This window comes from Hordeum vulgare, chromosome 5H, assembly GCF_904849725.1.
Source record: "Hordeum vulgare subsp. vulgare chromosome 5H, MorexV3_pseudomolecules_assembly, whole genome shotgun sequence".
NCBI lineage: Eukaryota > Viridiplantae > Streptophyta > Magnoliopsida > Poales > Poaceae > Hordeum > Hordeum vulgare.
Genome location: NC_058522.1, coordinates 528,370,553 through 528,397,372, shown reverse-complemented (window position 1 = coordinate 528,397,372; position 26,820 = coordinate 528,370,553). Strand labels below are relative to the sequence as shown.

At 45.8% G+C, this 26,820-nt stretch overlaps 1 protein-coding gene across 1 annotated transcript; it reads left to right on the top strand.

Annotated features, from left to right (window-relative positions):
* The first annotated feature begins 16,143 nt into the window (after positions 1–16,143).
* Positions 16,144–22,258, top strand: LOC123452275 (MADS-box transcription factor 34-like). Its single transcript, XM_045128908.1, has 8 exons — positions 16,144–16,614; positions 18,416–18,497; positions 20,665–20,726; positions 20,824–20,923; positions 21,064–21,105; positions 21,192–21,233; positions 21,613–21,764; positions 21,856–22,258. Exons 1-8 carry the CDS (start codon positions 16,430–16,432, stop codon positions 21,902–21,904), a joined length of 714 nt encoding a protein of 237 aa, XP_044984843.1. The 5' UTR covers positions 16,144–16,429; the 3' UTR covers positions 21,905–22,258.
* The last annotated feature ends 4,562 nt before the right edge of the window (positions 22,259–26,820 follow it).

The window sequence follows — 26,820 nt, the reverse complement described above, 5'->3', positions numbered from 1 at the left end:
CGAATATCAAATGGCAATCACGATGAGTCGTACAATCATATGGATTAGATAACAATTTTTCAAGCATACTCAAAGGAATATCATAATAAATATTTTCAGTAGGTTTAGTAAGTTGAGTAAAAACTTCCTCATCTTTATTTCGAGGCGAAGATGCCCCGAACAAACCACTCAAAGGGTGACCGTTGATAGTGATAATCATGAGTAAGTTTCAGCACGTATAGGAAATTTTTCCTTACCAATTCCCACTTACGAGAGGTGCTTCACTCCTCGACAACGGTGCCATAAGAGATTCTTGATGACCCACAAGTATAGGGGATCAATCGTAGTTCTTTCGATAAGTAAGAGTGTCAAACCCAATGAGGAGCAGAAGGAAATGATAACCAATTTTCAGCAAGGTATTCTCTGCAAGTGTTATAAGTAGTAACGATAGATCATTTTTAGCAAGATAATTCATAACAAGTGACAAGTAAGAATAGTAACAAGGGTATATCAAGGTAGCACAATCCTTTTTATAGCAAAGGACATGCCTGAAAGTATTCTTATATAAAGCAAGCGGTCCCGAGGACACATCTGAATTTTTGTCTAGTCATGTTCATCATATTGAGTTGATTCACATTCACTACTTTCATAATATTATATGTGGGTGGACCGGTGCTAAGGTGATGTTTTTACTTGAACTAAAAACCTACTTATGATTACCCCCTCTCACAAGCATCCACAACTATGAACGGTGAATTAAGATAAATCTAACCATAGCACAAAACATGTGGATCCACATGAGCCCCTTATGAAGTAACGCGTAAACTGTGGTTTAAGCATCTGTCACTCTAGCAACCCATCATCTACTTGTTACTCCACAATTACTTCCCTTCATACCATAACATGGTGAAGTGTCATGTAGTCAACATTCACATGACACCACTAAGAGAAGTAAGAACATCCATATCATTAAAATATTGAATGAATACCAACTATATACGATTATTTATAACAAGACTTCTCACATGTCCCCAAGAACAATAGTAACTACTCACACCTCATAAACATGTTCAAGATCACAGGTGTAATAATAATAATTAAGGATCTGAACATAATATATTCCACCAAGTAATCCAACAAGCATCAACTACGAGATGTAATCAACATAACTAGTAATCCAGAGGTACCAATTTGAGGTTTTGAGACAGAGATTGAAAGCAAGAGATGAACTAGGGTTGGAGATGAGATGGTGCTGGTGAAGATGTTGATGAAGAATGATACTCTTCCGAAGAAGGAAGCATTGGTTATGACGCTGGCTTCGATTTCCACTTCCGGGAGGGAAGTTTCCCCGACATAATCTCTCTGTCGGAGAGCAAAAGGGCGTCTGCCCAGGTTTCCGCCTTGAGAAGGCGGCGCTTCGTCTCGAAAGATAACTTACGATTTTTCTAGGTTAAAACACACCATATAGGAGAAGAGAGGGGTCGGGAGACCTGCAGGGTCCGACAAGCCATCAGGGCGCGACCGGTGGGTATATTTTTGGCCAGAAATTCTTAAATATTTCACAAAAAATCTCCGTAAGGTTTCAGGTCATTTGGAGCAAGTTGATTTTTCTGCCTTTTTCTCGGTTTCCTAGTCCAAAATTCATGTTTCCAAATGTTTCTCTCTCACTGATGTACCTTGCATATTCAGAGAGAAAGAACATAAGAGTTGTATAATAATAAGGGGTAATGGACAATATTAATATAAATATCAATAGTAATTCATGATGCAAAATGGACGTATCACACCCCACCTCTCTCAACCATTCTCCCATAGTCTAAGCCCCTATCGCATCCATCGTTCATTGTCTCTTAGTTCCCTAGAGAATCATGGTCCAGAGCAATGTCACTACTACAAGATGTTGACGCCGGAGCACCGCACAAAAATTGCAGTGAAGATCCATGCAATAGACCTCTAGCGTCGTGACCTCATTGTAATGGGGCCAATCTCCAAGCTCTATGTAGTCGAGCTTGAAGAAGGAGGAAGGCGACCCCATGGCCATGATGCATGTCGCAGAGGAGGCGATGAACGTTGACGCCACCTGGCTTTCGGATTCAACATGCGGCAGGAGGAGAAATGGTACAAAATGGCGCTCCTGAAGGAGCACCGCGCGGCATTGGCCCAACTTGAGGCCGAGTGCACAGATGTAGCTATCGTCGGAGTGTTGTTTGTTGGGAAAGTAGCCCGGCAAAATTGACAAAAATGACCCCTCGGGGGAAAGAACTCACGGAGTGACCCCTCAGGGAAAATATTTCACCCGGCTGACCCTTTTGTGTGGCGCACGACACCTAGGCGCCACACTACACTGTGTGACGCCTAGCCGTTCGGCGCCACACCCCCCGACCACCTGGCAGGGAGGGCCCACCCCCCAGGCCGTGTGACGCCTAAGCCTCAGGCGTCTCACATTGTAATGTGTGGCGCCGAACGCTTAGGCACCACACATTGACTTAACTGGCCACGGGCTAGCCCCCCTCCCCACCCCCTCCTCATTCCCCTCCACCAGCCCCCTCTCCCAGCCACTGACCCCTCCCTCGAATCCTTCTCTAAATCACCAAATCTGAAGGTTTGGACCGGGCATTTGTTGTCCAATCACTCCCCTAAGGTAATCCCCACCTCTCCCCTCATTCTCATCCAAAGAAATATCTGTTGTGGTCTTTTTTTTGCAAATTTGAGGAAACCCTAGTTTTTCATGAAATGTGGGATGTATATGATATTGTTGTATTTGTTTGTATGTTAGGATAAGGGGTATGATGGGGTTAGGATTAGGGTGGTTTGGATGTTTGCATTATGGTTGTTTTAGGTTAGTCTAGGGTTAGGCTATGGTTAGGCTAGGGTTAGGGATGTTTGGTTGTGTTAGGGTTATGATGGGGTTAGGGTTATTTGGAAGTTAGGCTAGGGTTATTGTAATTGTATGATTGCTTATAAAAAAGGTTCTATGTTTTGTTGTTTAGGTATGGGAAGAACATGTGTTTATGTTCATCAAGTGGACAAGGATGCCTTTTTAAAGGCAATATTGATCCGGACCCGGATGAGCTTGACATGGTGTTCGATTTGTGTCCTAGCTATGGTGAATTGTTGGAACAAGTCTGAAAGGATTTGAATTGGATGGACCCTAGTGATGTAGTTGAGTTTGATGGTAGGCATAATGTGGGATTCGGAATGCACATTCGTTGGAAGACCATGCGTGTCAACTCCGAGCAACGTTGGCTTGCATACAAGGATACGGTGGCCGAATCACTAGACAAGGCTCTAGAGTTATTTGCCATCAAAACAAATGTTCCTAACTTGTTGGATTTGAACCGGGTTGCCTCTTCGATTGTTGAAGCTATTCCTGCACCCATCAACGAAGAGGCCAACATTGAACCTATTTCTTGTGTCGATGAGGCCAACGAAGAGGTCAACATTGAACATGAACCATTGGTAGAGGCTAATGATGAGCACGATGATGATGAGAATGATGGTAATGTTCTTCATGACAACAATCTTGGTGATTTGGACAAATATAATTTGCAAGATACAATGGACCATTCTATTCCGTACTCACGTGGCTATGCCTCTGAGTCTGACGATGAGGGTCCCGATGAAGAAGTTGATGAGGAAGGGTTCACGGCAAAGGAGGCTGAAGCTTTCACGAAGGTATTAAAGCGTGATCACCGGACACCATTGTTCGAGGATCTTAGCCTTGCGGATGAAGCTGTGGTTGACGGAGGCGAAGGCATATTGTTTGGAGTTAGGCCACCTTCTCATTGGGACACACATGGGAAGAATATTATTTTGCCGGGGTCAAAGTTTGAAACATTCTTTGAACTGAAGATGTGGTTGGATGAATATTCTGTTACGCATTATAGGCCACACAAAGTTGTTCATTCAAACATGAAGCTGCGTTACACGGTTGCATGTGAGGATAGAGGGTGTCCTTGGATTGTCCGTGCAAGACCATGGAAAGGAGGGCCAGGATGGAACATTGTCAGTTGTATGCCTCACATGTGTCGAGGCAAGAGGGTTGATGGTGCCCTTTCGTCGCAAAGCCATAGACAACTCACCTCCGAGTTCATCGCTTATAGGCTTTCCAACTCCATCTCCTCTCTTCCTACAATGAGCATAAAAATCATACAAGACCTTGTGAAAGCCCTCTTTCACTACGAGGTGAAATATGGTAAGGCATGAAAAGCAAAGCAAGCCGCATTCAAGATGTTGTATGGTGATTGGGAGGAAGCATACAACCGCATACCTAGGTTGTTGGGAGCTATTGCCCACACTAACCCAGGCATGGTTCATGTGGTCGAGCCGTATGGGGAGAAAACAAGGATTCTGAATGGAAATAGGGTCCGCGTATTTGGCCGTGCATTTTGGGCATTTGAGCAATGTGTGAGGGCTTTCCAGCACTGTCGTCCTGTCATCTCCATCGATGGCACGTTTTTGACCGGACAATTCAAGGGCACTTAGTTGGTTGCAATAGCAAGTGATGCCAATAACCGGTTGATGCCTTTGGCTTTTGCTTTGGTTGAGGCAGAGAACAATGTTAACTGGGAATGGTTCTTGCATATTTTGAGAACCAAAGTATTACCGTTTGAGAGGGAAATATGTGTCATATCGGATCGCCATCAAGGCATACTTAACGCGGTTGACATTGTCATTCTCGGCCATGCTCCTTTGCATCATCAATGGTGCATGAGGCATTTCTGTGCAAACTTCTACCGGGCATGTGGTAGCAAGGAGTTGGCAGATGATCTTCAAGATTGTTGTCAAGCATTTTCGGACAAACGATTTGCAAGATTGTACAATGCTTTGCTTGTAAACAAAAAACTTGATGCAGGTGGGCTTGAGTTTCTGAAGAGGCACATTGAACTTCGGGCCAAGTGGGCACGAGCTTATGACGAACATGGCCGAAGATATGGTCAAATGACAAGTAACATGGCAGAATGCTTCAACCGGGTGTTGAAGGGTGTCCGTGCGTTGCCGGTGACGGCAATAGTTCAATACACATTCGACAAGTTGAGAGCATACTTTCTAAAGTACTCGCAAGAAATAGATGATCAGATTGCGGGAGGGAACAAGAAAAAGTATAAGTACCAGTTTCCTCCAAAGGTTGACAAATGGATGGCATTTCAATCACGGAAGGCTGACTCCCAAACGGCTACCCTGTACAACAACGAGGATTGGACATACCAAGTGAATGAGCCCGGAGGAACGACAAACGATGTCCAGCAACACGGAAACAGGGCGTTCAAGGTATCTTTATCCTTGTGTGATTGCTCTTGTGGGAGGCCAAGGTTGCTTCATCTCGCATGCTCACATTTGTACACGGCAGCTCGCAGTAGGAATGTGGACGTCAACCATCCACTAACCATGAGGGAGTCCGAGTTCTCGATCATGACCACGAAGCATACATGGGCTCCTAGATTTGAACCATACTTTGACTAATCCCAATGGCCGGAGTATCATGGAGTACAACTATGGCCCGACCCAGAGTGGAAGGTTGTGAAACTGGGAAGACGAAAGACAAAGCGTTTTAGAGGAGACATGGATGGATGGGGCCATGGTGGTGGCAGAGAAATGGGGAACAACCAATACCAAGAGCCTACTGAGAGATGACATTGTGGAGATTGCGGTGTAACAGGGAACAACACAAGAAGGTGTACGACGCGAAAGAAGAAGTCCAAAAACAATGATTCCAGGTCAAGCCAACCAAGTCCTAGACAACCAAGTTCAAGCCAACAAGGGACGGGTCAAGGAAGCACAAGCCAACAAGGGACGGGTCAAGCAAGCACAACCCAACAAGTTCCTACTCAACATGTTCCTAGCCGACTTGGGCTTACTAGAGGACGTGGTGCTAGAGGCAGTGGTGGTGGTAGAGGCAGGGGTGCTGCTAGAGGCAGGGGTGGGATAGGTCGTGGTGGTGCTAGAGGCAGGGGTGGGATAGGTCGTGGTGGTGCTAGAGGCAGGGGTGGGATAGGTGGTGGTGCTGCTAGAGGCACTCGTGGGATAGGTGGTGGACTTACTAGGATTGGTATGCGTGGATACCTACGAGGACCATTTCCGTATGTCACATATTTGACTTATCTTTATCATGTTGTTTTTCATGCTCCTTTGTGTGTTATTTTACTAACTACGAGCTTTGATGCCTGTTTTGTAGGTATGGCCGCTTCTCAACCCAACAAGGCAAAAGTGGAGTGGGGGAGGAGAAGGATGCAGCCAGTGAGGAGCAACAGTTGATGGAGAGGGTTGCAAAGAAGTTGAGACAGCAGGATGCAGCCGAAGCGCAGAAGAAGAAGGATGAGGAGCATAAGGCAAAGATGGATGAGGAGTGGCAAATGTTCCTTGAGCGCCGGAGATATGAGGCTAGGATAAAGGAGAATGACAGGAAGACGCTAGAGAAACGTAAAAAAGAATATGAAGCTAACTTTAAGAAGATGTGGGCAGAGGGCGCAGCAAAGAGAGAGCGGGAGCATCAACGCTTCACGGAGAGGGTTAAGGAAGAGGCTTCAAAAATGCGCAAAAGGGAAGAGGAAGAGGGAGAAGAGAGGAAGAAGAAGAAGGGAAAGGGGCCTTGCTCGATCCAATAGAGCCGGATGCTTCTATTCTCATGCGCGCTTTCATCTTCGAACCCTATGTGTTGTTGAACCTTGTTCGCTTGCGCGCTTTCTTACTATGAAACTCCACTATGTATGCACTTTTGGACGTATGTTCTTTAAGAACCCTATGTATGTTTGAACTCCACACTCTTTGTGTTGTATGTTTTAACTCTAGTATTATTGTGTTGTATATTTGTGCATATTTGTGATGTATATTTGAACTCCTCCACCACTATGTGCTGCAGTTTTCAGCATGCCAGAACGTGTGGCGCCTAAGCCTTGGGCGTTGCACATGTGTGGCGCCTAAGCCTTAGGCGCCACACATGTGAAATAGAGTAACAGAAAGTCCACACCTCAGATGCCAGTAGGTTTTCACATGTGTGGCGCCTAAGGCTTAGGCGCCACACATGTGCAACGCCCAAGGCTTAGGCGCCACACAATTGAAAACCTACTGGCATCCCAAATGTCGACTTTCTGTTACTTTGTTTCACATGTGTGGCGCCTAAGTCTTAGGTGCCACACATGTGAAACAAAGTAATGCTCATCCTTGATCCTTATCCTTATCCTTATCTTAGTCTTCTCAAGTGCTGATACTCTGTTTCATCAAGACTATGTTGGTCTTAGTTTCACTTTGTTCTCATTTTGTTCTCAGTTCATGAAGACTATGTTCTCATTTCATCAAGACTATGTTCTCAACTGCTGATATCTTGGTCTTAGTTTCACTTTGTTATCATTTCATCAAGACTATGTTTCTCATTTCATCAAGACTATGTTCATGAGGATATGTCTTGCATTCTGTTACTCTGTTTCATCAAGACTATGTTTCTCATTTCATCAAGACTCTGTTGATCCTTATCCTTATCTTAGTCTTCCCAAGTGTTGATACAACTTGCTGAAATTAAGATACAAGTTGGTGAAATTAAGATACAACTTGCTGATACAACTTGCTGAAATGAAGATACAACTTGCTAAAATTAAGATACAACTTGCTCATACAACTTCGTGAAATCTACTGAGTCCAACGTGGATATTTTCCTTTTCCATCACTGGCTTCTTCTGCTGCCTTGGCCGCACGAGCTCTTTCTCTCTTTCTCTCCCTCTCAGCTTCACGGGCTTGTTCCCGCTGTCTGTAAACCTCCTCCAGCCGTAGTTTCTCTTCTTGGTTTTTCCTTATCATCTCATCAAGAAAAGCCCTCTGCTCCACACAGTACTCTTCCCACTCTTTCTTCTGCGCTGCTTTCTCCTCTGCTTCAGCCTTCTCGCGGCGCTCTTCCAAGTACCAGCTAGCCCATGCACGGCGACCTCTTTCACGAATCTCGGTCACCGCCCAGTCCGGCATTTCCGTGTCAATCCAACGATAGTACATGCAGAGAGGAGGAGGAGACTACTAGATGGATCAGATTCAAGTAAACAATAATATCAAGTAAACAATAATCTGGATGACTTGAGCATACCGGAGGCCTGATGTACGCAGAAATAGATTCGGGTGGATCAGATTCATAATTGGCGCACATGAAAAACTTCATGCCCAACCAATGTGAAAAATCCTTCACCTCCTTCACCCTGCAGAGATCACCGCACCGACATCGAACTGCTTCCACACCCCGAGGCAAACTCGCACTCTTCATTTTCTTAGGCCTGATGCTTTGATCCGAGCAAGGCAAACTCGTATTGACTAAAGCGGTGGTAGTGTTCTCAAGTGAGGCTGGATGACGGAGGAAGGCAGTCCAATGCCTTCTTTTATAGACCGGAAAGGAAACGTCGAAAATTTGGCGGGAACGGAGGAGGGAAAGGTGGCGGGAAAGAAGACGTGGAAATTTTGGCGGGAACGGAGGAGGGAAAGGTGGCGGGAAATAGGACGTGGAAATTTTGGCGGGAACGGAGGAGGGAAAGGTGGCGGGAAAGAAGACGTGGAAATTTTGGCGGGAACGGAGGAGGGAAAGGTGGTGGGAAAGAAGACGTGGAAATTTTGGCGGGAACGAAGGAAGGAAAGGTGGCGGGAAATAAGACGTGGAAATTTTGGCGGGAACGGAGGAGGGAAAGGTGGCGGGAAATAGTGTGCTTTGAGATGCCAGTAGGTTTTCACATGTGTGGCGCCTAAGCCTTGGGCGTTGCACACGTGTGGCACCTAAGCCTTGGGTGCCAGACATGTGAAAACCTGGTGGAAGCTGAATTTTGACAGCAATACAGCATTTTTACAGCATATATTTTGACAGAAATTGAAAGCATATATTTTGACAGCATCATCATCATCGTAAGCAAATGGTTCACAACTCCTAATGGTTCACAACAAGTGCAACACCAACTAAATGGTTCACAACTCGAAATGGTTCACAATAAAAGTAAATGGTTCACAACACAAGTGCAACACCAACAAGTGCAAATGCTTCACAACTCCAAATGGCTCCGGTTCACATCTTGGGGCCTCGTCCCCTCTTAGAAACTAGCTTCTTTCTTCTCGCAACCACAAAATGCTCCAGGTCATCCGACTCATCGTCATCGCCATCCTCATCCTCATCGTCCATGCTTCTCATCCTTGACAAACGAGAGCCCCCGGCGACCGGGTTCTTTCCTTTCGCATAATCATCCGGTGAGTACCGCCTAAATTCCTTCCTAGGCTTCAACATGTAAGCGGAGCGTTGGAAAGCCTTCAACGTCATCCCGTCCGCAACCTAATACATATGAAGGTTGAAAGTTCAAAGTTGAAGGTTCAAAGTTGAAGGTTGAAAGTGCACAATGTTTTATGGCTATGTCATACCTCAGGAGTGTCAACATCATCCTCTACAGTATTTTTTTGGGTATTAGCTGTCGAGGTAATGTCACCATCGTCCATACGAGCGCCCGAAGAAGCTGAATCGTCTAGAGTATTTCTTTCGGATGAATCGGATCTCGAAGGTGAAACATATTCAGGGTCACGGCAACCTAAAATGTTGGATAGGCGCCGTAACTTCTGGCCCTGTTCCTGTTAGATTCAAATATAAATGACATATATAAGGTAACCTATAACGTTGCATTCGTGGGCAAAATAATAATAATGACACAACACCTTTATGAAAAGACGAAGTGCAGATTCTCCCTTTTTTCCTCCAGGTGTGTTCTCTAGAATATCTTCGGACTCATCAGCTTGTTTCTTGACCTCTTTGCGCTATGATCACAAGACAATGACATGCAAGTGAATAGGTGTACTAGCATTCATACTTACATAGGTGAGCACACTTACCACAAAGTTCAGGACAGGGCGAAGGAAGTTTGGTACCCTTCGCGAATTAACTTGTCGAAACGGCCTTGGGCAAGTGCATCGTACTGAGTGGGTTCTTCCAATATGTCCACCTCGTAAGCCGACAGACAAATCTTGACACGAGTACTCTCCTGAAACCATCTTAGGTAGTTGTTGAACGCAAGCGGACAATACTGGCGGTACTGGGTTCGTCGTATGCTCGAAGCTGCCTGCACACTTTGCTCGAACATAATGACATAGCTCTTATGATGCTTATGCCAATCCTTGATCTTTCGCTGCCTCCTCCTATCCAACCTGCCTTTAACAAAACCCATCAGTAGCTCGCTCAACACTAAGAACAAAACTAATCAGTACTTCTTTTTTGTTACCTGTGAAGCTGTGTGTCCGTGTCCACCCACTCCGGCGGGTGTGGCTGAAAGAACCCAAATTGATGCATCACACGATGCGGGAGATGAAACTCAACCGCCCAATTGCATATAAGGGGACAACACATTAGCCAAAGATGTTTTTCCTGCACGCATAGTGGATTGAGCTCGAACGTGTGTGCATCACCAAAGTTTCGCCCGACACCATATGGCTGCCATTCCACCTACAACACAACATAAAAGGCACAATTCATTTTACTCACAACATAAAAGCTGGAAGTCAACTCTGAAACCATCTTACCTGCTCGGGGGTAAGCGAATCCATCTCGTTGGTGTATTGCTTGTACAATAGGTTCACTTCGCTTGCCACCTCCGATACCAAGTCCCACTTGTAAGCCCATGTAGATTGCCGTACAGGGTTGCCGTGGTCATCCCAGGTATTCCACTGTGAGCTTTTAGGGCGTCCAACAGGTAGGCGTTCCCAGCTCCATACTGAAATTAGGAGCATACAACCACCAACTCCACCGTCCTTTGTGGTCCTGCGACAAGCATCGTCCAACTAGAAGTAACAACAAACATGCATCAGTTTAGCAGAAAAAGATAACAGAGAGTACTTAATACTAACAATTTATTACCTGCCGATACAAGTAAGCCAGTGCGGACGAGCCCCAGCTGAACTTGTTGTCAAAAACAGTCAACGCCTTCAGCCACATCCATGGAGCATTCTTGCTAGTGTCGTCAGCAAAGATAGTCCTAGAGATGACGTACCACATGTACACGCGAGCATACCTCTGGATCACCTCGTCATCTGCGTCCTCAGGACAATGAGCAAAGTTCGCGGCAACCCAAGTGAAAGGAGCGTCGGCCGGGACTCTATCTTTCTTCCCTCCATCTTCTACCTCCGGCTCCTGCGGCGACATACCAATAAGGGCCTCCATTTGTTGCCGCCATCCCTTAGAATCAGTGCTCATACAAAGAGGCTTCCCCTCGATCGGAAGTGCGGTGATCATGGAAACATCTTGAAGAGTAACCGTCATCTCTCCGGTCCGGAGGTGAAAACTATGTGTCTCCGGCCTCCAACGATCAATAAGTGTTGTGAATGCCGCAGCGTTCAGATTGGGCGTTGACCGACTCACAAGCTGCACGAATGGAAGGAGTCCTGTCATCTCGATGTATGGGGTGTACCGCTCATCGTACTGCATTACAGACGATGCCCCATGAGACCGGATCTTCAAGGGCGTAAGCTCCTGCAAACAGATAGGAGAAGAAGATATCAAGTGCTTATTACATTTTCAAAAAATTACTCATCTACTAATAATCATTTTCTACTTACCATTTTCTTCTCCGACATGAAATAGGCCCGGTGTTCAACGTCATAAACATTATTCAGAAGCCACACCATCCTACAAATCACAAAAAAATACTCATATTCAAAAAATTACTCATCTACTAATCCACTAATCTACATATCCTAACTACTCAAATCCTAAGAACTCATATGAACTACTACTACTCATATACTCATATACTAACTACTAATATGAACTACTACTACTCATATACTCATATACTAACTACTAATACTAACTACTAATACTAACTACTAATACTAACTACTAATATGAACTACTACTACTCATATACTCATATACTAACTACTAATACTAACTACTAATATACTAACTCCTAATACTCATATACTAACTACTAATATACTAACTACTCAAATCCTAAGAACTCATATCCTAACTAGTCAAATCCTAAGAACCTACTCAAATCAATCTACTCAACAAAAACCTATTCCACTTGGATAGAAGGATGGGAAACGGAAGGATATGGGGGAGGAGATTACCTTGGGGGATTAATCCAAGGAAGAAATCACCAGATCTGAAGGAGATGGAGGAGGGGATTAGGGATTCGAAGAGAGCCAGTCGCCGCCGTTGTTGTTTCTGTTTGAATGAGGGAGGGGAATGGGGAGGGGGTGGGGAGGGGGGTTGGCCCGTGGCCAGTTAAGTGAATGTGTGGCGCCTAAGCGGTCGGCGCCACACATTACAATGTGTGATGCCTGAGGCTTAGGCGTCACACGGCCTGGGGGGTGGGCCCTCCCTGCCAGGTGGTCGGGGGGTGTGGCGCCGAACGGCTAGGCGTCACACAGTGTTGTGTGGCGCCTAGGTGTCGGGCGCCACACAAAAGGGTCAGCCGGGTGACATATTTTCCCCGAGGGGTCACTCCGTGAGTTCTTTCCCCCTAGGGGTCATTTTTGTCAATTTTGCCAAGTAGCCCTGAATGAGGCATTCCTCACTTTGTGTGGAGGGTTCGTACGCTTCGCTGCAAGGACGATGAGGCGCTTGAGCAGCATGACGACAATGCCAAAGAGGCACACGTCGGCAGTATCGGGTTCAAGTATGCCTCCGATGACCACGACGTCGATGGCCACGACACCAGGTCACCGACATCACTTCGACATAGAGGTGTAGAGTCGAATTTTAAGTTGGTTTTAGGCAATTTTTACTATGTAAAAACTAATATAAAATCAATGAAAAATCAATGCCTCGGGAGTCACCAGTTAGCGAGCGCTCCTTTGGGAGATTCTCACCGAGCACTCCCACACGCGGCCACTTGGCGCGTTCTCACCCGCCGCCACATGTCGCGCTCTGAGCGCTTCTTCCGGATTTCATTTTTTTATTTTAGGTTATTATTATTATTATTATTCGTTTTTTTTGTATTTCGGTTCTTCACCAGTCTTTCTTAGTTTTTTGACGGGATTTTTTTTTCAAAAAAATCGCAAAAAATGTGTTTTCTATTTTTTTCGCGAGAGGCACGACCGTGCCTCTCGAAAACGAAAAAACATGTTTTTTGTGAGAGACACGGTTTTGCTTTCGTAGAAAGCACGAATTTGCTTCCGTGAGAGGCACGGTTTTGCCTTCTTTTTTTTCATGAGAGGCATGGTTTTTTTCACGAGAGGCACAGTTTTTTCTTCATGAGAGGCACGGCAGTGCCTGTCGGAAAGGAAAAGAACGTGTTTTTTGGTTTTTTTTCTATCGTGACAGAAACGGTTTTTTGTTCTTTTTTTGTTATTTTTTTTATGAAAATCTATCAAAATACAATTTAGTTTTGAAGATCTCAATGCGGGAAATTCAACGGTGAAAATGGTTCGAGATTTGGATGCACGGTTTAGGAAATAAAACGTTTTTAAAATACAAATCTACGAAAAAAGGAAAGCTAACAGGTTGCGACAAATAGCACGCATGCAGTACATCACTTGTGGCAACCTAGGGGAGGTGAAAGTGATCTTTGAAAGGAATACCTCCTAATTTTGGTCCATCTGGTGATCCACGTTAAAGATGCCCTAAAATTAAAATACCTTTTTTTAGAAAAGAAGGATGACCCCCGGCCTCTGCATCTGGAAGATGCATGCGGCCATTTTATTGATTATTCTCGAGGACCTTACAAAGCAGTACAACAATATGCCTGAATCCGCCATCTTGGCAACATCTGCCGCTACTCCTATCCATATGATGAAGGGGTGCAAGCTAGACCAAATACCCAGACCTCTCACCTAAGCCTAACATCTAAAGTCGGAGACCCTGACCGAGCCACATACCCGGTCCGGCGCACTCACATGTGTCGTCGTCGCCATCTTTCGCTGGTCCATCTTCAGATCAGATTGAGGTACCAGCCTTGGTAGGTGCCTCCGCCATCGACGCCACCATGACGCCAAACGACGACCTCCACCTACGCGAGTCCAACTCCAAGCAACGGACGGAGATCCATGCTAGGATAGGGCCGCACCACCGCCGTCGCCCACCACCCACAAGCGCCACCCAGCCCCAAGGTTCCTAAAGCGACACCTTCAAGAAGGGAACGACGCCGTGAGCGCCGCCGCCGCCCAACAAAGTTGAGTCTTTCGCCCGGGAGACCTAGGGGAAGGGGATGTGAGGGGATCAGTCCATACCGACGCCTCCAAGGAGGGGAACGACGCCCTCAGGCGTCGCCGTCGACACGGCCGGCCATGACCGATCAGGGATTTCGCCCGAACTAGATCCCCGCCACCAGCAGCACCTCCTGAACAAAACCGGCGACCCAAGGAATCGCGGCCCGACCAAGCTGGCCCGCACGCCGAACAGGTGAGGAGGGGAGGTGCCAGATCGCGCGCACCGGCCACCGCAAAAACCGTCGCCGGACGCCAACGACCACCGGATCCCGCCGCCCGCGCGGCCGAGACGTCAGATCCACCGCCCGCACGGTTTCTAGCCTACCATGCCTCGTCAATGGAGTCGCCGCTCCAGATCCAGGGCTCCCGACGTAGAGGCAGGGCAGCCTAGGCCCCGCCGCCACCATTCTTGGCGCCCCGGGTTTGCCCGGCGACTGCGAGGAAGGGAGGGGGAGGGGGAGGCGGCTAGGGTTGGGAGGGAGGGAGAGGCCACCTTAAAATGGGGAGAATTTCACTTCCCGGCCTCTGCACCAACTAGGGATGCATACAACCATATTAGTATGAATACCAAGATAAACATGGTCTTTAGAATTTTTTAAATGAGTATCAAGATATTTCTTGATGAGTAGTTCCACCGCACATCAAACTTGATCCTCAATAAATGGGGGAAAACCCGTGTGCATCACCAGTCAATTCTAGGAATTGAACTCGGGTCGTTAGGCTCCACAACCGCATGCCCAACCACCGAGCCAAGGCTCTCTTTGCAAAATTAAAATACCTATGTTTGTTCGAAAATGAAACTCAAACCCTCACACAAACCGCTATCACCATACAAATTCGAGGGGATCACAAACCAGTACAACTCGCATAGAGACATAGGGTAGCTGCCCATATCGTCGACGCAGGTCATCATGGGTGTACACGGCGCGCGGGCCCGTGGTTACTGTAGCAGTCACCTCACAATACTAGCTGGCGTTGCCCTGGCCCATGGTCTGCGGAGTAGTTGCGGCCACTGTGCAGATGCGGTGCGCTCATCGGTCGATCCGCCCTCTCTCTCCGGCGACGTCTGACATCTATCCTCGAGGCAGAGGGGCGAAGGACGCGGTCACGTGAGGCGACGACCCGTCGGGTCGGAGCGGACGCGTCCCAATGCTGTATTGTATGGCAGCCCGCGCGCGTCCTATTGGCGGTCGGCAGCGCGACGGCATCCCATCGCCGTGCGCGCTCCCGGCGTACGTGACTACGTACCCGCGCGCATGCACGGCGCGCGCGCACTGGCCACCGGAGATCGATCGCTCTGTATGGCAACCGAGGTGGGCAAGCCTGCCCATGGCCATGGGTGTGTCACTGGCACGGCAGCGGCAATGGTGGAGTGAATAGTGCAGCAGGAGCATCATGGCAGCATTGCTTGCGTTGGCTTGCCACTTGACCGGGAGCAGGGGGCGCTAGCGCTAGGCTCGCGGCCGGGGGAGCTATGGCTCCTGTTGGCGCGCGTCAGCGAGCCTAGCTTTTCGGGCGCGGCACCAGCCGCCGGTCGACACGTCCTCTCGGCGCCTGGCCCGGCCGGATCGCGGCCTCGGGCTTGCCGCCCCCTCCTCCCCCTGGGCCGCGCACAGGCACAGCGCGCACGTACGGCGTCGATCTCACCCCACGCACACACGCACCGTCTCGCTCGGGCAGTACGGAGTACGTCGGCCTCGCCGGTGACTTGCGGGAATTTTTTAGCCCGCAGGCAGGGACGCGAAGGGTGACGCTGACTACTCGTGCATGGACGCGCGCGGGAAGGAAGGAAGGAAGGAAGGAACGATTTGCGTGTGCGTGTGCGCCTGCCTATGCCTGCGTCTGCCTGCCCGGTTGAGACCTAGATAGCAACCTAGCTGGTACTATGGCAGTGGTGGTGTCTAGATATAGTAGCAGTACCCTAATTAAGCTAGTACGTGGCTAGGGCGAGGGTGAGAGCGAGAGGCGAGATCCAATCTGCACCGCACGAAAGGGAAAGGGAAAAGATTCTTGCCCTGCCCCGCCCGTCTTCCTCTTCTCGGCCAAGCTAGCTATAGCCCACCACCACCACCACCACAGGCACCACTGTCCACTGCAACCCTGCCCAGGCCCCCCAAAAAGAAATCTAGGACAGGCAAGGAGCTGCTAGCTTACTTAGCCTTGGTTTAGAGCGAGGAATCGGGTCCAGATTTCATGCCATCCTAGCTCGCCCCTAGCAGACACACATCGTCGAGTGGTGCTAAATTTTCTCAGGTTTTCGCGTTGCTGGTTGGGAGGGGGAAGAGATCAGAGGTCGGAGATGGGTCGAGGCAAGGTGGTGCTGCAGCGGATCGAGAACAAGATCAGCCGGCAGGTGACCTTCGCCAAGCGCCGCAACGGCCTGCTCAAGAAGGCGTACGAGCTCTCCCTCCTCTGTGACGCCGAGGTCGCGCTCGTCCTCTTCTCCCACGCCGGCCGCCTCTACCAGTTCTCCTCCTCCTCCAAGTAATTACCCGTTCCGATCTGCCCATCCCCGTAGTCCCGTACCATGTCGATCCTTCCATTTCCTCTTCCCTTTCTGATTTTGCGGCGTGGATCCTTTTGATTTGCTCTCCTCGCTGAAACAATTTGCCGCGCGTAATTGCAAGTACGCGACGTTCGATCTGACTTTTCTTGCGTCTTTGGGCGTCCGTGCATGAACTCATGGGGAGAGGGGCTGGGTCCGTACGTTCTTTTCCTCTTCTTTGCTGTTCTATTGGACACTGTGTCAAAAGAGGCTAGCAAGAAACAAACATGGGAAAGAGAGATGAGCTCACCCCCGGCAGCAGATCGATGGATATACGTATGCCATGCGTATGTTTGTCTCATTCATAGTCAAGGATAAAAAAGGGGGGTTTAATCGCAAAAAAGAAGGATAAACTATGTTTTATTTGATGTGCGCCTGACCACACCTGTATTGAGGACATATGTATGCACATAATTAGAGCTTTGATTACCTGAGATTAATTTGCACCAATCTGGCATGCATGCTTGATGTGAAACTCATACGTACACTAAATTCTTCCTACTAATTAATTATCTAGCTCTGTCTTATGTTTTGGGTAGCACTATGATTATCCACTTCTGAGAATTAATTTTAATTATGTGCTTTTACATACTTTTTTGCAGACCCAAGTTCATTCTATTTTTTCTCAAAACAAAAGATTAGTCTAATTTGACACCTTTAAGGTGAACCACTGAATTATGCTTGTCAATGTTATTTTTCAAAGAACTAAAGGATATATATACCGCTTTCAGTTAACTAAATTGCATTAATTTTCTAGTCAATGTACCGAAATAATACTATTGAATATAATGAAACAGTTAAGTGCTTTACTGTGGCCTTACATGATGTGACAGGGCAAGTGCTGCATCATATGTACTATTTTGAGTACTAGGTACAAGAGTAGTGCTATGTGTACTTCCTTGGGGCAAAAGAAAGCAAGTAAATCTAGCTAATGTTAGGTTCATACCTACGTAATTATTTAAGCAGCTTTATAGAGCACGTATAGCATAACCTAATGATATCAGAACTTTATGTATGTTCGAGTCAAATATAGTTTGGTTATTAATCTGTCAAACTTAATTATAAAGCACTGAGTTTCCTCAAAAAGTTTATAAAATCACCGATACATGAAATCAGACTAGTAAAACTGCATGCTAATATTTTGTAGGGCCAACCATGATTAGTACTTGTCAGTTGTATACAAACATGTCACTGGTGGCTAAATTAAACTTTGTAGCAATTTTGGCTGAATTACCTTTTAGTGAAAATTCACAACTGTATGTTCTCACGGTAGTCGTTCAATAAATATTCTCACAGTAGCATAGTTCTCCCAAAAGTTTTGATGGTCAAGGAAACAGTTATGTTCTCCTTTTTATATATGATCAGAAGTTATTTTGGGGTACTTTGTCAAGTCTTCACTAGATTGTGATGTTTACACAACTTTCAAGCCATGTGTCAAACCGGGGGTACTCCTCCTTTCCGGAAAAAAATGTGTCAATGGCTATAAAGTGATAATCCCCAAAATTAGTTTCATATGAATAAGACAACCTAGGCATTTGTTAGAAGTGGAACATGTGGAAAGTGTATTATGCGGGAGATCTTCGTCATTTAAATTTGTAATGCTAATAATTATCGAATTATGTCATGTTAATAGTGGTACTTAGTTTTTAACCCCTCCCGCTCCCCCGTTACTCTGAATTTGTGTTATTTACCTATGTGTATACTTACATAACTTAATCTCGAATTTTCAACTCATCGCAGCATGCTTAAGACCCTCGAGAAGTACCAGAGGTACATTTTCGCTTCCCAAGATGCCGTCGTACCGACTACCGATGAGATGCAGGTCTGAGGCTTTTATTCCCAATCAGCATATTATGCAGATTCTACAAATTTTCCTCAGATACAACATGTTTCATCTTTTAACTAGCAGGTTACCGCAAAAAAAATAGTTTTCCTTCGTACAACAGTGTATCTATAATGCCCTAAATAACATATTTACGTTGATTGTTGTGAGCAGATATTTAAAACATTGGGTCATACGTTTATTTAATTTTTTCATTCTGCATGACATTATGGAGCATAGCCTATTCATAAATATTACCTAGTTCACGTATGATTGCTAAAAAGTATTTCCCTGAAGGTAAACGTGTTATATCCTGTGCTTAGAAGACGGCTTTCTGTTGTTTGTCATGTAAGCAGTGAACTATTTTGTTTGACTTTTTTTAATGTAAAATTACTGCCTTGCAAACATGCCCACATGTTTTGAGAAACAAAAGACAACCCTTTGGAAATTTTCAATAATTGCAAAAAAATTAAATGGGAATGTAAGTTAATGGTAATTATAAACTTGGAAAGTACAGCTAGAGCATTGGCCCAGTGCATTTCATGCATATGACCTGCATAATTCGCGTACGTGGCTATCCATATGAAAAATGTAATACAACATCGAGTGACTGGGGACTAGGGAGACCTCTATATATCTTTACATGTTCCTTTAATTATTGCTTAGGTGTATATGCATGCTGCGGTTGGTTATAAGTAGACTAATAGCTTGGTTGGCCACCATATCCAGTGTCTCAACTTTGAAATAACCTTAGTTCGAAGTTGAGACACTTTTTTCCGATCGGAAGGGAGTAGCAGATAGCAGCTTCATATTGGTTGGAAATGCCATATACCTGCTGATGAGTTTATTATAATAGTGGAATGGGTTAAAAATCCATAAAGACATATGGCTATATGGTATAAATGTGGTAGTTGTTTATAAAACATGCATGGGGTAAAATGTTCAGTTTATGTTTAGTACAGCCTAAAGCATGTTACGCCTTCTTCATGGTCGCGTTCATATTTTCCCAAATGACATGTCCAAAAGAATAGATCTGGGCTTACTAGTTCCTGATTCACATGGAGAGAGTTTCCGGTATGTATTATATTCTGAGGATTAGAAGGCGCGAACAAGAGATCATTGATAAGATGATTGGTTTCCGTAACACTAGATTCTTGTGTAAGATGAAGAATCTGAGTGCTAGAAGTTGTGAGAGAGTAATATCACTCGGCTAATCTCTTGATATTGTGCAAAAAGGGAGTCGTGGTTAGGTTCATCTTTTCTTTCGATATAAACATGGGTTCATCTACCTAGTCATGATAATGGTGCATGCTTATGCCAAATCTCACGATATATAGAAAAACAAAGGGCTTTTGTGCACCATAAGGATATCCAAGAAGTATATAACAAAAGGTCACTTGACTTTCTCTAGGATTTTTCAGTGATGTGGTACTCCAAGTTTGTATTCTGGGAAGTATTCCTAGATATATGGTCAAAGTTGGTATATACTAACTCTTCAGTCATAATCGTCTCCAAGATGATACTTTGACCATCCGTTTCTTTTCTCTTTTGCGACCGAACCATCAATTTCTATAAAAAATATGTTGATTCAAATAAAACATGTTACTCATTTTGGAATTATGTCTAGAGATAATTCAAATATATGTGTCAAATATTTGTAATTTTATCTTTATTGATAATCAGATAAAAAAATCTTGCCGTTATTTTTTTTTGAAACGACCTACTTTGTGACTCATATATGAAGTGGTACTCCTAGCTTGTAATCTCTGAATTCTTCCTGGATTTTGTGGTCGGAGTTGTTATATAATACTTCTTGAGTCATAATGTGATCAGTTGTCTCCAACGTGATACTTTGATCATCAGTTTCCATTACAATATGCTGATTCAAACAAAACATGGTTAAACTATGTAGAATTATGTTTCGCGACAATGTAAACTTTGGTGTCATGTGTGTGTAAATTTCTATCTGTTGATTATGGGGTAAATCAAACTAAAAAATTTGCTGGACACAAATTTGGAAACGACCCAATGTGACTCAAGTATTTTGATTATGGGGTAAAGTAGCATTTTCTTAAGCTTTATTTTGTGGGATAAAAAGGCACTTTTCTTAAGTTTACTTGATTGATTTAGCATTTTCCCCATATCTCCTTCTTCACACTAACTGCAGAACAACTATCTGGAGTATATGGAGCTGAAGGCCAGGGTTGAGGTTTTACAACACTCACAAAGGTGATATTTCCATGTTCCTCTCAGATAGGGTGCTTATTTTAGTATATGGCAATATTTTTTATGGTTGCTAGAGTAAGTATTGTTGATGGTGCCACAGGAATCTCCTAGGCGAGGATTTGGCTCCACTGAGTACAACCGAGCTTGATCAGCTTGAGAGTCAAGTAGTCAAGACCTTGAGGCAAATAAGGTCAAGAAAGGTAAACTACATAGCAAGAAAAAAAGTTCAGGGTACAAGTAGAAATTAGGTTAATCTGCTAAATTTCATTCATCATATCGAGCAACATTTGCTGCTAGTTTCACTAACTCTAGTGCGCATGACTTCACCTGCACTCCACAGACTCAAGTACTGCTGGATGAAATGTGCGACCTGAAGAGAAAGGTATCACTCAAATACTTTCCATATTTGTTCCCAAATGATGGACTATGTCCTCTTCTGTAGCTTGAAGCACAATCTTTCTTTTGCAGGAGCAAATGTTACACGATGCAAACATGACCCTGAAAAGAAAGGTAACAAGACTCAAATCCTCTTTCCTAGCCTAGAAAGGTCTGCATTTGTACGCACGTAGCTAGGGAGGGACCATCCTCAAGGTGAAGTGGTCTCATTTAACCTGAGCCAGTGGCAAGTGATTTGAAAGTTGATGATGCCCCAAGCCCTAATAGGTAGGAGTAGGACCCCTGGTTGGCACCACAGTGGAAACACAAGAGGCTTTCATGTTCGACCAATTGCAGCTACTTGCCCTGTGGTTGTGCACTGCAAATAATAATTCTTCTTCTTCCCTTAGGCTTGTGGAAAATCACTGTTCTTCTTATTTTTGCCCTCTGCTGACAACAATGGCTTCATCCATTTGTGTATGTAATGACCTTGATCACTCCTGTTTCACTTCAGCTGGGCGAGATCCAGGTGGAGGCGACACCTGATCCACCGCAGCAGCAGCAGCTGCAGGTGTGGCAGGGCGACAGGGGCCTGCCGTCCCACACGCCTCCGCAGCCAGAGCACTTCTTCCAGGCCCTAGAATGCTATCCTTCTCTGCAGCCAGTGTAAGAGGCACTTCTATATTTTGTTTTTTCCTTTTGCTGCTGTCAAACTCACGGCATAGGTAATAATGATCACCGGCGTTCTTCTCTCCAGATTTCGTGGCATGGATGTGAACCAGCCGCCGCCTGCATGGATGGCATAGCTATGGACCCGCGTTGATCTGTCTACTGTTTCAGCCGATCAACAAGATGCACCACTTGGCATGAGCGATTATCTATCTCAAAAACAATCAACAACAAGATGCGTTGCCTGCCTAGTGTCCTGCATCTCCAATAGCCTCATATATATATCAACTCGGCTGCTTTTGTGTTCCCTTTTCAAGTGCTTGCCGGACTTCTTTAAGTAATGTGTACAGGGCTTGTCTTATTTGTCATTAGCAAGTGTTATATTCCTCATTTTCCTTAGAAAAGGCGAGAACGGTTTCCTTTTGGGATTTGATTTACAACAGTGTAATAATCCTTCCCAATGCATGTATGGCACGCTCATGCTCTCTCAACATCTTCTCTCACAAACTCTTGAGCCGCGACAAAGTGAGCTCTCTTTATATTTTCAGGGTTTAAAATTGTCTTCACAAATGTAGACAATGTGTGGTAGATTCCATCTATAAGGTATCATATTGATGACCATTGAATTCAAAGTTGCAAGGTCGAAACCTCACAAGTCGCAAACACTAAGCCCTGCGAAAAGGTCTCTGAGGGATGTTATGGTATGCTCCAAATTCAAGTATAAAGATAAATGCAAACTTTTGACGAGCGAGCGGAGCAAGGCCCGTCGACGGTAGAGGCTTATTTGTCATTAGCAAGTGTTATATTCCTCATTTTCCTTAGAGAAGGCGAGAACAGTTTTCCTTTTGGGATTTGATTTACAACAGAGTAATATTGCTTCCCAATGCATGTATGGCACGCTCATGCTCTCTCAACATCTTCTCTCACAAACTCTTGAGCCGCGACAAAGTGAGCTCTCTTTCTATTTTCAGGGGTTAAAATTTTCTTCACAAATGTAGACAGTGTGGGGTAGATGCCATCTATAAGGTATCATATTGATGACTATTGAATTCAAAGATGCAAGGTCAAAATATCACAAACACTAAGGCTTGCAAAAAGGTCTTTCAGGGATGTTATGTTATGCTTCAAATTCAAGTATAAAAATAAAGGCTAACTTCTGACGAGCGGGCGGAGCGAGGCCGGTCGCCGGTAGAGGCTTTTGGTGCCCTATTTTAGGGCACCTATTAGAGATGCTCTAATTCCAAGTCAAAGCTATCAGTGTTTGCCTCCACCTCCAAAGAAGAGTTACTGAAGAACTTTTGCACAAGCAAGGCCATTTAACATTTTGCCCTACTCAATTACAAATACACACATATAAAAGGAAAAGAGGCAAAAGGAAGGAAAATATCCTATGCTCCATCTTGCTGGCAAGCGTGGGAGAGAAGGTCACACGATGGTCGGCTCAGTGAGCTGTGAGGGGCACAACCACTAGGAGATAGGACGGGGCCGACGTCCAAAGTTGGAGGTGTCAACTAACTAATGCACTGGTCTTGCTCCCGAGCATGACAAAATAGTTCTCCTTTGCTAGATTTGAGTGGCAGCAGTGGCCGGGGTGGGGTGGTTGCGGGGGAACCAGAGGTTGAGCAAGTCTGCCTCGGTGACAAGTTCCTGGTTGCGGGTGCACTAGTCTCCAAGAGATGTGCCTGTTACCAGAGGTGGCTCGAGGCACACCCCGATGGTGGGAGAGCAAGACAGTAGCAACTTGGGCTCACATCATGGACGTTCCTATGGCGACAAACTTCTGGAAAGGACAGGATGGGTTCGACGGGTTTTAGGAGCGTTACAGGTGGTGGTGTGGCTGAAGGGGGGTGGCAATGGCGATTCATAGTAGAAATGGGAAATAAAAAGGCCATCTAGTCGAGATTTGAGGTATTGGGATGGGTTTTAGAAAAAATTATTTACCCTAATCTCATGGAAAATATGTGGCGGGCTTAAATCCCCAAAACGGTGGTTTTATCTTCAAGTTTTTTTTTCCTTCGAGTAGAGTATTTTTTTGGTCCACTAGATTTTCTCTAAGTAGAGAAATTTTGAAGTGGAGACAATCTAGGCTCGCATGGAGATTCTAGAGATGGTGAAACCCCGGAGAGGATGGGGAGAAGGGGCTCGCCAAGCGGTGGTGTGGCCGGAGGGGGCTGGCCGTACAGAACCGATGCGCCAGTTGCAAACGAAATGTTGTCCTACAGAGATTCAATGTATTGGGATGGGTTTTGGGCCCTCTTGCTTTAATCTAGGAGCAAGTCTAGATGAATCCCTATTATGTAACTTCTCAAATCCACTATCAAAATTTAACTCCTCAAATATGTGGAGTTAATAAATTGGCCCGAGCTAACCAAACCCCTATATTTAACTTCCTAAATATTTTTCTCTAATTCGTTCATCCTTGGACACCTACATTTGACTAGATGCATGATATTCATCAACAATTTGAATGATTCAAATGTGCCATATGCAACAATTTAACTAAAGACATACATGTAGTACATACAATAAAATAATTCAAATTATAACATGCATATACTTAATTCAAAAGACATAAAAATGATCAAGTTTATCCACACACAAAACAAATAGCATGTCTTGTGTCGTGGACCAACCCCTAGCAAGTTCATACTACACAAACTCAAATACCCCCGTGCTAACCATCACTAATACCAACAACACGACCGCCACCATCTCACCGCTATCACCATGGGCAACACCATCTGCACCACCATTACCATGACTGAACATCGTCTTTGCCAAATCTCACACCGAGTGAGTTGCCAATATAGTCTCATCGTGTCATCCACCATGTTCGAGCCCGCAAACAAGATAGTACACTCTTCGATGTTCTTCTCTTTTCCAGGCCTCTCTTCATCGAGTGCAATCTCACGCAATCATACGATCATCCTGCATTGCATCACCAAAATCCCTAGCTAAAAGCGAAAACATCTTTCACCTTCTAGGCATAGCGTTGGATACTTGGTGGGCATGATACTCATGGTAGAGGAGGTAAGGGGTGGACGGAGATGGAGGAGAAGGCGTTGGAGTCACCAGACATGGAGAGGGCGTCGGAGTGGGCGATGTCTTCCTCTTCTTTGTCATCGCCTTGTCGAGGGCATTCCCTACCGGCATCGGACTCCCGGTCCACTTTTCGTTGACTGGGGCAACTCGAGGGTGGTCGCTCATCTTCATGGACGACGCGGCCTTGACGCATGCCTTTATGGAAGGAACCGCCAAGCTGACAACGGTCTTCATCCTGAGTTGTTTCCTTTTCGCGTTTGTCGACATTGGCAGGAGTGGTAGGAGGGACTGTTGAGGCGGCCAGTGATTTGATTCCCATCGAAGTCGGGTCCTCTGCTGGCTGTTGTGGTGACATTTGGTGACTTAGGGGAGAAGAGGAGGCACCACGAGTGTAGAAGGGAGTTGATTTTATTTTTTTTGCTAAAAAGTGGTGGCAGCTGCTCAAAATTGAGAGAGCGAGGGATATTTTTTGGCTTACCTCAAAAATTTTAGTTGCTAGCTGTGGCTTGAGGGCATCTTCAACACAAGTCCCTAAAATAGACATAATATTTGTCCACGTGCGAGTATGATACGGGAGTCATCCATCCAATGATTGCTGTAAAACTCTGTCTGCAATACAAAACATTCATTCAATGGTAAAAAAATACAAAACATTCATACGTAATCCATGCTAACACGACGAATTCACAAATAGACATAAGTTCATTATAATCCGTTCAACTCAAAAAAAAACAAATTAATTTTTAGTGCATGGTGACCTCGTACGCGTTGCTGGTTTTGCCCACTATACCTCCAACGCAGTCTATGTTGTCATCGTTGTCGTTAGAGTGGTTCTTCCAACGACGGAAGGGCGCGGGTACGATAGACCTGCCCGATCGCCATGTGACGCTCGCAGAGGAACCGCTTGGACAACGCCAACCCTGGCCGAGGAGCCCTGTCCTTTCCCTTGCCTGTGACAACGGCGCTGCCGCGCTAGAACAACTCCATCCCAATCTGGACGAGCTCATGTATGTGTCGTGGTCATCGGTAGTTCTCGGGTCTAGCCTCGGTGAGGACCCAGGCCGACGCCTCGTCAGACTTCATGAACGCCGAGTGGCGCGCTGGATTGTGCCGTTTTCGATGTGCCGCCCTCCCCTCGCTGTGACAATGCTTCACGATGACGAGGAGCCGTTGCGGCCGCTAGAGCCGGGGTAGTGGAGGAGGTGCCCCTGCACCTTCATGATCTCCCGGACACCTCCTCATTTATGGCCTCGTTGTGCCTGACTTGGCGCGTCGATGATACGAGCATGCCCACTTGTGCGGCCTCAAATCTAGATCCTCCATCACGCATTCGGACAATGTGGTTGCCTTGTGCCTTGAAGCAGTGGCAAGGAGGCGGCACTGGCTCCGCCTTGACACCGTTGAGCGGTGATCGAGGGTGGCATCTGACTGCGGTACGTGAGAGACCGCTCGATCATGATCTCTATTTGTGCCTCGTAATACTCGTATGTTGCCGCCGCCTTCGTGTGGAGGCGCGGTTGTTGTTGCGACTCCTTCTCCTCCTTATAGCCGGAGGAGAGGATGGTCTCCTCCTTCAAGGAGTCGGGCGTCGATAGTGACAATGCCAAGATCCGAAGCCGCCACTTACCGGCGTCGAGAACCATGATTTCGACATCGTCGACAACGATGAGCGGAGAAGGAGAGGAATAAATCGGTGATGAGGAAATAAGAGAGGATGTGAAGTGAGATATGAACAACGCCGAAGCCATGCCTAAATAGCCGCGGCGAAGCGAATGGACGGCAGCCGACTTCAATGTAACTAACCGGCCGGAGTAGGCTTTTCGATTGCCACACGGTATTGAAGCAGTGTTAACTGCTCGTCCGATCGCGTCGAACTGATCGACATCAACGTCGTTGAGTCACCTATGCTAAGGAGTGGAATGAATCAAAGCTCCGATATCACAACTAGGTAAAGAATTGTTAGTTCTTTTTTGAACCGGACTTTCTCCTCTTTCCATTACTTTCGTAACGG